The sequence below is a fragment of the Schistocerca gregaria genome, chromosome 7, assembly GCF_023897955.1.
Source record: "Schistocerca gregaria isolate iqSchGreg1 chromosome 7, iqSchGreg1.2, whole genome shotgun sequence".
Classification (NCBI taxonomy): domain Eukaryota; kingdom Metazoa; phylum Arthropoda; class Insecta; order Orthoptera; family Acrididae; genus Schistocerca; species Schistocerca gregaria.
In genome coordinates, this window is record NC_064926.1 from 28,422,889 (window position 1) to 28,435,311 (window position 12,423).

Sequence of the window (12,423 nt, forward strand, 5' to 3'; positions counted from 1 at the left end):
ACTAGCTGAAAATGACTTAAACCTGAAAACTGTAATTGAGGACATTATAATAAATAGTATAGTCGTTGGCGAACATGATCTCATTTAAATATTCTGGTTCGCAGCCATGGAAGGAATGAAAAATGTACCGTTTGCAGTGAAACTGGCTGCTTATTGAGATTTATTGGTGTCAGAATTTCTGCTACCAGTAAGAACCTTTGACTATTAAAGGACGTAGCACTTGATGTAGCAATTCTTATCACGAATATGTCACGCTGCCCTCTTAAACATTTTTTAAGTCGACATTAAGAGTGTAGTGTGGATATTAATCCGATAGGAATTGTTACACAGAGTGCTACGTCCTTTTTATATTGATGACGAAGACTGCTTTCTTATTGTGCATATGAGTATGTAAATATGGATGATGCGAGGACAGTATCGCATCTAAAGGTAAGATTGTGCACTGACGCAATTCATAGTGAGCACTTGAGCATGGCACAACAGGCTGAAACTGATATGGTGAATAAATATATTTAAAGAGTGTCTAGGCAGAAAATGGCGTAATTTCTAAGTACTACAGGTCTGTGGTCGCAAGTAAAAACCATATTAACATATAAGTTCCTCCAGTCTTCCATTTACACTTTCATGTGGGGTGTAGCAAACTATTAGATCCTAGCAGTGCGTCTCTGAATTGTTTCGGCGTCTGTTGTCATGCCTGCTTAACAAGAACACCAAACACCTTAATATTTCAAAATTCGACGTATTATCATCTTGTGCACTATCTGATCAAAAGAATCCCCGAGAAACATTAGTGAGTACTACCATGGTGTGTGTACACGCATCGCCATTATGAAGGCTTAAACTGTGCTGGACAATCTTTCAACGAGGTGTCTGAACTACAGTCCATTCTTCCCTCAGAACTGAATCCAGGGAAGGTATGGTGCTGAACGCTGGGGTGTGGAACCAAGTCGACGTTCTGAGTCCTACAGGTGTTCCATTGGGCTCAGGTCGGCTCTCTGTTGAGGCCAACCCATTTCGGGAGTGTTACTGTCCACAAACCATTACCTTACAGACGCAGCCTTACGCCAGGGTGCATTGTCAGCGTCACGGCGCTGTCACTCTACTGTACGCAGTACACAGTGTTACAAAACGTGTTCACATCCTTCTGCATTTAGCGTTTTCTTGAGCGCAGTAAGGGAATCGTAACCTAATCACGACTCCCCCTCCCCCCCCATCATCTCTGTTTCACTGTTGACAAGCATTCACCAAATCCAAACCCTCCCTTGGGGCACAGCATGATTCACCAATACAAATCACTCGTTTCTAGTGTTCCACTGCCCATTGGCGTCAGACTCGAGTGTCGGTTAGCAGTGACTACAGGGCTTAACGCACTGTGCTGCTGCCCTGCCTGTCACATATGAGACAGTTGGTCTGTCTGGTGTTGGCTCGGTTTCGGTTCTTCCTTTGCGCTTCTGCAACAAAGTCACATCACCCACAGATGTATACGGCAGCTGTAGAAAAGCTCAAATTGAATTGCTCCTGTTTCTTTTCATAGAAGGAAATTTGGTACAATGGTAACACTGATATAAAATTAACTCATCGTTAGCAATAATTAAATGAACCACTCTATTTGGCTCAGTTGTTACTGCTTTTATCTTAATTTGAAACAAAAAGTTTTCAACTAAAACAAAAGATAGAATTAAGAAATTCCAGCGTGTTCTAACGCAAATGGGCATTAGTGAATTTTTCAATAATGGCTCTGAACACTATGGGACTTAACTTCTGAGGTTATCAGTCCCCTAGAACATAGAACTACTTACACCTAACTTAACCTAAGGACATCACACACATCCATGCCCGAGGCAGGATTCGAACCTGCGACCGTAGCGGTCGCGCGGTTCCAGACTGGAGCACTTAGAACCGCTCGGCCACTGCGGCCGGCGAATCTTTCAATATTCAATAATAATTTACATAACCTTAATTAACCATATAAAACTTAAGACCCGAAAAACTTCAGTTGATTTTAAGAAATACTTACACACACATTCGATGTAATTAACATGGAGAAAATTTGATAGTAAGAAATACATTAACCACATCGGTGAAGCACTAAGAAGAGGATTGGCGCCGTGCTGCTTGCAGCCTACCCGCTCGTCCTCCCGTTACTGGGATCCAGCTTAATCAGACAACGAATCACGCGACCTTTTCGGCTTACTACAACACATGAAAAAATAGAGCAAGTTACCAGAACGGTAATCACAGCTCACCATAGATATTGTGGTGTGGTGGAATTGCCGAAGCGAAGTAGACAATAAAATATTACCAGTTTCCTGTACAATTGGCATTAAAAGGTAGGTGAAGCATACCACGAATTCAGAAACTGACTGCTGGAGGTATTGTCATAAAACAGAGAAATACTGGTATCAATTAACTCACTTCCAGCCATCAAATGTATTCTCTGATTTACTCTGTAAGCAAACTAGCATGGAGGAAATAAATGTTAGAGCACGACCAGGGGCATCACAAGAACATCCCGGTGTGAACACAGTCATAATATTTCCCAGAGGCAGGTGCCCACCAAATTCAATTACGGCTGTACAAATCCAGCATGTAACACTTGAGAACACCCTCTTACCAGCGACCATAGATTACCTGTCACGAAACGTACTGCGCACTCAGGAGTGACTTGGGCCCGGAAGTTTCATGTAATCGTCCAAGCAATAGTTTGTCCCACGTTAAGGAAGTGGAGTTGCTAGCCCCACATTGTTGACCAGCCGTGTTTAACTCCACCAACTGCCGTCCGGTGTCCTAAACGAGAAACGGGCAACACTTTCTGCGCAAGCGCAGCTGGTGCTGAGTACCAGCTTCGTGGCACACTCCCGGTATCTACACGGCGACTGGACACAACAAGTATATCGAATACCTCTGATCGTCACTAGAATGAAATCGAGCTGCAACATGCCTCACCCTGCCCCACTTAATCTGGTACCTGGGGCTCGGGGTAATGACGTCCGCGTGTGAAGTCACTGAGCTCCCCTAACCAGCCCACTCTGCTTTTGCTGCTTCCCTGCTGACAACACTTCCTCCCTTCTCTCATACTGCTGGGTCCACCTTTCTTCGCATCCAGCAGTCATTTTCGCATTACACTGTGACAAAAGTAGAGGGAAAGCGATACGAACATATATCGATGGCAGCAGCATCCCGTCTACAAGATACAAAAGGACAATGCATTGGCGGAGCTCTCGTTTGTACTCAGCTGATTCGTGTGGAAGGGTTTCCGACGTGATTATGGCCGCGCGACAGGACGTAACAGACTTTGAACGCTGAGCGGAAGTTGGACCCAGACGCATGGGACATTTCATTTCCGAAACTCTTAGGGAATTCAACATTCCGAGATTAATAGTGTCAAGACTGGGCTGAGAATACCAAATTTCGGGTATTACCTCTCACCAAGGTGAAAGTAGTGGCCGATGGCCTTCACTTAACGATCGAGAGCAGCGGCGTTTTCATGGAGTGGTCTCTGCTAACAAACGAGCAATACTGTGGGAAATAAATCCAGAAATCAATGTGAGATATACGATGAATGTATTCGTTAGAATGGTGCGGCGAAAGTTTGCTTCAATGCGCTATTGCAGCAGATGACCGACGCGAATACATTTCCTAATTGCACGATATCGCCTGCAGCACCTCTCCTGGGCTCGTGAGCGTATCGGTTATACCCTAGACAGCCGTCCATAATTAAGAAAGTGTTGCCGGAGCTGGATTTTGTACACGAATTGACATCTCGATTATGTCCCATAATTGTTTGATTGGCTTAATCTTGCCGATCTGGGACCGTAGCCTAGTCAGATGAGCCCCGATTCGTAAGAGTTGATGGCAGAGTTAGAGTGTGACTCAGACCCCGCGAAACCGTGGACCTAAGTGTCAACAAGGCACCGTGCAAGACAGTGGTGGCTCCACAATGCGGTGGTCTGTCTGCACACGGAACTGACTGGCTACGCTGGTCCAACTAAATAGACCATTGACCCGAAATAGTAATGTTCGGCTACTTGGAGTCCCTATTCGTGGACTTCATTTTTATGGATGACAATGCACCACGTCAACAGGCTACACTAGCTCACGATGTGTTTGAGGAACATTCCGGACAATTTTTGCGAATAATTTGGCCACCCAGATCGGCAAGATTAAGCCAATCAAACAATTATGGGACATAATCGAGATGTCAATTCGTGTACAAAATCCAGCTCCGGCAACACTTTCTTAATTATGGACGGCTGTCGAGGCATCGTTGCTCATTACCTCTGCAGAGGCTCCGAACGACGTGTTAAGTTCGTGCCACATCGAGTTGCTGTGCTACACCGGTAAAATGATGTCGGACACGATATTAGGAGGCATCTCGTGACTTTTGTTGCCTCAGTGTATATACGGTTGACTCGATAATTCGGATATTGTATGCCATTTCCTCGATAGACGCACTGCACCCTCCCAGAATTTGATTGGTCTGTCTGTTGTGTTTGTCGGACAGATGTTCTCGGAAGAGGAGGACGAGGAGTTGGAGCAGCAGCAGCATCAGGAGACGGAAGTGGAGCGGAAAGTGAAAGCGATGCAGGAGGGAAACGAGCCAGCCCCGCAGCCGGCCCCCCGGACGGAGCCAGAGTGGCAACAGCAGCCGCCGCAGCCGCAGCCGCCGCAGCCGCAGCAGGCAGCACCCCACCAGCAGCTGCCGGCGTTGCCCTCTGCTGAGGGAAGCCCCTCGCAGTCCGGCGTGCGGGGCGCGACGCCAGGGGGCCCCCCTCCGCAGCCGCGGCAGAGCCTCGAGGTGCCCTGGGGCCGCGACCTGCCGCAGGCGCAGGACGACGACGTGCGCAGCACGCACTCGTGGCGCAGCGCGTCGCGCGTGTCGTCACGCCGCCAGAGCACCGAGGACAGCATAGACAGCGAGGACGAGTGGTACTGCTACGAGCTGCGCAAGCTCGAGGAGCTGGAGCGCCGCGTAGAGACCGGCGTCGCCGGCCGGCGCGACAGCTTCGACCAGCAGGTGACACGGCCGCCCCAGGCCCGCCTCGCACACTCGCAGGCTAGGGTCACCACACTCTAGGAGACACTCTCGCACGTTTCTCACTATCCGCTCGTACTCTCATCTCACAGCTCCGTCACTTCTCACTTCTGGCCTCCTGGGGAGTGTAAAGCTCTGCATATTTTCCCACCCGTGCAGGCTTCGCTCTCTGCCGTCGACACCTTTTCCAGCCCACATACTGTTCGTCGACGTGGCCTTGTCGATGTTGTGGTGTTCCGTGCGAATACTTGTTTGATACAGCTTTTAGAGCGAGTGTAGTCAATACGAGTCTCATCATCTTCTGTCCTCCGTGACCGCTCCCCCCCCCCCCCCAACACCCATTCTTCCCTTTAATACTAAATGACTATAACTTGGTCCATCGAGATGTGTCCGGTCAAAAAGCCCTTCCTTTTGTCAGGTTGTACCACAAATTTCTTTCTTCCGCAGTTCGTTTCAGTATCTCCTCATTATTCGATCTACCTAGTATGATGCAGCTCTCCAATCTAGTCTATATTGTGCAAGTCTCTTCATCTCTCCGTAATTACTGCAACATGTATCCTTATGAGCCAGCTTGTTGCAGACAAGCTTTTGTCTTCCTTTACCGTCGTCACTTCTCACACTCCTCTCCAGTACCACACTGGCGTTCCCTGGACGCCTCAGGAAGTTGCTTGCGAACCGGTCACATATTTTAGTCGTGTATTAAATTTCATTTTTCCCCAAATCGGTTTAGCATCTCTTTATTAGTTCTCCGATCTACTCATTTAATCTTGAACAATTATCTGCAGCATCACATTTCAAAAACTTGTACTCTTTTCGTCTCAGCTGTTTATCGTCCGCAAGTCACTACTATACAAGGATCCACTCCACACAAATAACGTCATAAAATCCTTCCTAACACATTTACATTCGATATAACTTCGCACCGTTTAACCGCTTTTTCTAAAGTTACAGCTTGTTAGGCCATAGTACACAACCAGTTTCTCATTATCTGGGTAATTTACCCCACATTCCAAAAATAGAATATTACTTCAGCCTTCTTTCCTACAACTATTGTCACTCATACAAGGAGTGAAGACACTGAGTTGACAGAAACCCTCCTTAGTAAAATATGAAACTATATATATTTCAAACAAGAGATCTAAAATATTAACTCACAATATATCATATTATCTCTGAACAAAAACATACTTATTAACCCATCACATGTAGAGTGGATATTTTAAACAAGCTATGTTGCAAACAACATTTCGTCAAACACATTTAAAGAGTACTGCACACATACTGAAAACATTGCGTGTCGTTATAAATATTCTTCACTTGGTTCAGTAAATGATTATGTTTACATTAAAAACTGCTGTGACTGGAACCTGTCCCAGGCGTTTTGGTTGCAATGAAAAAATTGTGGTGCAATAGATAACACTTTGTATCCTCATACTATACGAAATTCACACATGTTTCAGCATGTTTCGCATGTCGAAGAAACAAATTTCTGTCCTTTAGTTAACGGCTCGGTGATGCACGTTGCTTATTACTTTGAAGTGAAAATCCTCTACGTCCCTGAAAGCTCCATTTCTTGTTTTCTTCTTACATGAGAATCTTCTGATTCGAATACCACTGTCCTAAGCAATGATTCTTGTCTTTTGGTAGTACTTTATTCATTCAGTTCTCTGTTGCATCGAAGGCAACACGTGGGAATAAATAACCCACTGTTTCATTCACCACCCTCTGTTAGTAACATCTTCAGTTATATTTCGTTTTATTCTCCTGTCATTTAAGTCCAAGTAGTATCCTAAGGCATTTAGGATGTTCACTACCATCTATAATTCACTGCCAGATTACGGCCACTGTGTTTTCTCATACATGTACTGTGTTAACACGCTAATTAAGCAGACAGCCACATAACAAGTCTGCCAATTACTTGCTGTGACATGCAAGCGACTAATGAAATCCTCAAACCTGGGGGAAAAGAATATTGTGCTTCTGGCAATCAGTCGCTTTAATTTATGCTTATTTCTGGTGCTTCTTACACAGGGATGAGTTTTTGTCTTTTTTTTTAAAGTGCTTCTTCAAGTAGGCGGCTTTATTTTAAGATTCAGAATTATATCTTGACTGTAAGTCTTCTCTGTCTGTCAGTAATTTGTGAATATCTCTAATCTTTGTGGAAGCGCACAGTAACGAGAAATATACACAGACACACAGAAATTTGCACGCACACATACGCACGCGTGTACCACACACACACACACACACACACACGCACACACACACACAGATGAGCATAAGCTGACATTGGCAGGAAGGATGTGGAGGAGGGGCTAAGAGCGCCACTGAAATTTCTGTTTTCTGCGGGCGGCCATGTCAGGTGCTTCTCGAGCCGGAGCCACCGTCGTTCGAGCCGGGCGAGGACATCAAGGAGCAGATGTCCTTCGTCCTGCAGGAGCTGCGGCTCAAGACGCGCCTCGTGGAGGCAGACGAGCAACCTCGCAGGGTCAGAGCCTCCGACCTATGGGGACCCGAAGAAGAGGACCAAGCCGAGGTGCCGCCCACAGGGGCAGCTACAGTCCCGGCCGATGAGAGGCGCCGCTCCTCCGACGAAGAGTCTTCGTCGGGGGAGACGAGTGGCCCCGATAGCCCCGACGAGGACGACATGCTGTACGACGAAATGAGGGAGGCGGAGCGCGGCCCTGTGTCTGTACAGGAGTACGAGGGGCCGACGGCGGCCGACCGAGACCGCGAGCAGCTGGAGGGCGATTCTGCCGCCACCCCAGCGGCGACGGCGCCGCCTCCAGCAGCGGCTGACGGCGCGGAGGAGGTGGCCGCGGTGGCGGCAGCGGGGGCGGCGGCTGCGGGGGCGGGAGGTCCCGGCAGCAAGTGGAAGCTGCTGAAGGCGCTCAAGGAGCGCAAGGCGGAGGAGAAGATACACGAAGCGGCCGCCGCGGCGACCCCGGGCGCCAGCACGTGCGCCAGCACGGCCGCTTCTGTAAGTAGGTTGGGGCCGAGCGCGGTCGGCATTGCTGCCGCCCAGCGCTTGTGAAGTGGCCCTTTTCGTCACGGACCTTCCACAAACAGCCCGTGGATGCCTCACCACCGGGGTTGGGAGCTAGAGCTTTGGGTCTGTCTCTTTTGCAAATAACAGGCCAGATAAAAATGCATCGCAGTACAAGTCCTTGACATCCAAAACTGGGTTACTGTTCGCATTTGGTATGATTTCGTGGTCACTCCTCTTGTGCCATCGCAAGCAGTTCTCCACCAAAGCTGTTCAATCTTACAAAGCTCTTTCCGTGAGAAGGACTGTGGGCCAGATCATAATTTCCAATGTTTCGTTACGATACAGTAGCCAAACTACGTAAACAGATACGTTGTTGGTGGCTAGCACGGTATTAATATGTCGTTGCACACTGAGCAGTGGAGTTCAAAACATTTGCATTTAACGAAATTCCTAGTGTACTCGCATATATTTTACGTAAAACTTTGTAACACTGTATTGGCGTTGTTAGTACATAATGTATATGTTATTGTCATGTCTAGGTAAATGTTTTCTGTGTATTGATGTTCTTTCTGTCTGCCGCCGGCAGCCAGGAAGTTTGAGCCCGTGTACAGTGCTTGCACCCTGAATGTGGAAATCGTGCGACGTACTAAGACGCTGTGGTTTGTTAAGAGGCGTAGTTATATAAACGGTTCTGTAACACGGTAAACATAGGCCTAATGCAGTAGACATTTGAGATGACTGTTGCTTTCAAGTGCATGTGGAGAATGTAAGAGAATCTGAACAATTGCAGGACTCCACAGAGGGTCGCGAAGCAACAGCGGAGCCCACACTGGAAATAGCAGAGGTTCCCAAAGATCATCATGGTACTCAGGGGGGTTTCGATACGACCGAAGGGGTAAATATTTAAGTCTTACTGCGCTCTTGCCTATAGTGCAGAACATTAGCCTCGCTAGGAAAAACGCAAGCACCAGTGACGTAGAATTGCTTTTAGTACCTTGTATTAGATCGTAGAAAGACTCTTCCAGAGCTCGCTAACAAAATAACATCCTAATTTTTTAGTTTAAAAGAGTAAAATGGGTAATGCTACCGGACAACCGAGAAGCTCTGGCCTGGAAAGACATGGCTTTTTAGATCGTAATACAGTTTTACCTCGACGGCTATGTAAATCGTAACAGACGCTGCTGAAAGCCGTCCGTGTACCACTAGGATCGGTTATTAGAAGTGATGTTTGAAAGATGTAAATGCGTCGTTTTTGGAAACATGGCAACATAGTTCGCCAAGTCACTAATGAATTTTAATTGCCAGCTTCTGAAGAAGACGCGAGAAACAAGCAAATACCTTGAAACACGCAGTTTCAAGGGAAAGTGAAATGATGGTCACCGTTATTCCTCATGATGCTCAATATGTCCATTTAATGGGGAATTCAGGGAAACATATCTATAAAGAATAAAACATAACTTATTATTTGTGATAGAAATGCTTCCGTTCTTCTAGGCGTCACTGTACGTGAATAATTTACTCATGTCTTCTAAAAAAATCAATGAACTGTGATGTTATACATATCTCACTAATATCCGCAGGTGCTTCCTGCTATCCTCATGTCTCTAGTACTAATAATATTATATGTGATATAGTAAAACACCGTTTCTTATGTATTTCAATATTAGCACAGACTGTCCACAAGTTTCAGTATTTTACGTACCCTACAGACTTGTTGATTCTTTTTTGTACCGACTTTGGAGAGAGAGAATAACAGACGGCATTTTCTGAGGGAACTACGTAAAAGGACAGAGGCTAGGTGTCGTGAGTAGTGCACGCAGCCGCTAGCTGGTGCTCGCCACCACACCACGGTGCCGTTCCCACAGAGTGGGCGGCAGAACACCAGTTGGAATCAAGATACGAGTTTGCTCCGTGGGTTTGTACATAGCTGTGCCGCTAGGTGCAAAACACTCTTGTCTTCCTCGACAACAGCGCTGAGTAGAAAGAACTCACTCTTCGCAGTTGCCACGCTATTAAATGTCGCGCGTTCCTGAGAGCTCTGTCCCCGCTTTTAGCCGTAATGTCAATAAAGAGTAATGTAGTGAAATACAGATTGCTTCCATCAGTGTTTTTTACGTTAATATTGACATCGAATGCGGTCGAATAGTCGCACACCATGTATACGGGAATTAAACTCCGAATTTCAAAAGCTTCGTACACAGACCTTTGCGTCTTAGTGTCGTATTTTACTGAGGATGTACAAAACGGTGAGTCGTACAAATGTTCTAATACAAAAATTAGTATCTTATTTGATGAAATAGATCCCATATGCAAATAGAGATGCTCTAAGCAGAGCCAGTGTTCTTAAAAAATGCATTCATTTGTTTCATGCTTCGCTATTTATTGATGGTGCTCTGTCAAGTTGTGCAAATTTTTTACTGCAGTGTTCTATTTTTAGACTTAAGTTTTTGAGAGTTTCGTGTGCCTAATACAGATGTTTAGCTTATAGTGCAACGTACCTGGTTATATAGCCGAACTAATGCTGTAAAATGTTTCCTTTGTTAATTTAATGATTATGCCAAGACAGTTTAACCACTGTAAACGTTGTTTCAGATCTGCACAGGAGACGAAGGGAGATTCACATAGGAAAACAAAGCCAATTAATGTAGCCTTATAAAGTTAATAACAATGTATCCATGTGTGCTAGTCATTCTCAAAACAACGATCTTGTAGTGTTACATAGCATGAATGTAATAAATGGGAGTAGAATGTAGCATGCTTGATTAAGTAGAACCTGTAGGACATAATATTTGGTGTTTTAAAAGTAAGTCACAGTATGCTTTCATTTCAATTTTCACAATGTGTCTAAATATAGGAATGGTAAATTTGCACAACCCCTCGACAGAAAATTATTAAACTTTTTTCATATGCAGTGCTACCTGAGACTTCTTTTTCTGCTTAAATATGACGTCTACAGCTCAGGAGAGAACAGGCATAATTCTTTACTTATCTCGTGTTCGAATTGAACTGGGTGAATGGAAACAGCCCTTGTTTCATAAGTAGCTCGGAGTTTATACAAAACGATACTTTACCGTCGCCACGCCTCTTTAATACGTAACTTCCAAAAACAAGGTTGTCACCTACGCACATATTTGGCGCTATTCGTACTTGAACAACATAGTTGAGTACAAGAAAATTTTCGTAATCTCTTACTCATTTTTAAAGTCACGGACGTAGTTCATTACACTTTTACACGGTGGTTAAGCTGAAAGTAAACACTTTTTTTCATTAAACGTAATTATTTCAATCTCATGGTGCCACTGAGAGTTTTGGAACGTGGCGTCAAATTGAGCGAAAAAACGTTCAAGTCCCCTCCAGTGGCTTTTTACTGTTAATAAAAAAGCTCAAAGTAGGCAGTTTCAAATCGTTTTATATAAATATTCCGCGCAAAGGAATAGCAGTGAGATAACAAGTTTATCAGTAGGTTGTGATTTTTCTAAGGTTTTTATTATGAGTAGCGTTGCCGTACATTGAGGCAATTTATCAGGGTAAGGATTTGCTTTCTATAAACTTCCAATGATGACTTACTTCCTTAAATTATAAGTCCTTACATGAAACCGTCTCTTTAAACCATGTTTTCCACAGGAACTGTTCGTGTTGTGTCTATACATTCCTTCCATTATAGAGCAATGCGCTGAAATGTCAGTATGTTTGTTACCATCTCAGGAAACTGAATTATTAGACAGTATGCTAATAATACTACTTGATATACGCTTCTTGTAACTTACATGTACACCTCTACTACTCAGTACTGTTTATAATAGAAAACTAGTTTTAGATTATTTTGTACAAGTTTTATAACTGTATGTGTGTATTTTCTTGGCGGCAATTTGTATAGTATACATATCAAGGCAAGACATTGTATTGGTTGCTCAAACAACTGCTTATAACTAGCTGCTATAGAACTGTTGTCTGTGTCATTTTGATGTCTGTTGTGTGTAAGTGGCCAGTGTGACGGAGATCTCAGGGACTAAGACACTTGCGGAAATTCGACGGCTGACTCAAAGCCTGGCACGAAATCAATTGTTGTTTTAAATAATCGTCTTTCTCTAAGCGTATCCGTCACACGGTCACATGTCGTTCTCAAAATATTTATGTATATGTCAATAACGTCACTAATATATTCGTTTTTGTCCCTTTCCCTTTCCTTCCACCCCTAGAATGGAGCGGGAGTTGGCAGTGAAAGTGGCGGTCGAGGAAATGGGTAAGTTGACTGAGCTACCTTCATTTATTTTATTTTCTATTTCCTTTCTCTCAGTTTCCGATAAGAAGGGAAGCATTACAATGCAAAAGTAAAGTAGTGTAGTTGCCTAAAACAAGTTGCGTTCTTGTTAAGGAAAAATTACTGATATCGCAATAT

At 44.8% G+C, this 12,423-nt stretch overlaps 1 protein-coding gene across 1 annotated transcript in view; it reads left to right on the forward strand.

The window, feature by feature from the left end:
• Nucleotides 1–12,423, forward strand: part of LOC126281764 (protein unc-13 homolog C-like) — a 1,053,980-nt gene that overhangs the window by 463,204 nt on the left and 578,353 nt on the right. Inside the window, exons 6-8 of the mRNA XM_049980962.1 lie at nucleotides 4,505–5,017; nucleotides 7,398–8,015; nucleotides 12,224–12,267. Coding sequence (XP_049836919.1) covers nucleotides 4,505–5,017; nucleotides 7,398–8,015; nucleotides 12,224–12,267 — 1,175 coding nt within the window. The remainder of the gene's footprint in view (nucleotides 1–4,504; nucleotides 5,018–7,397; nucleotides 8,016–12,223; nucleotides 12,268–12,423) is intronic.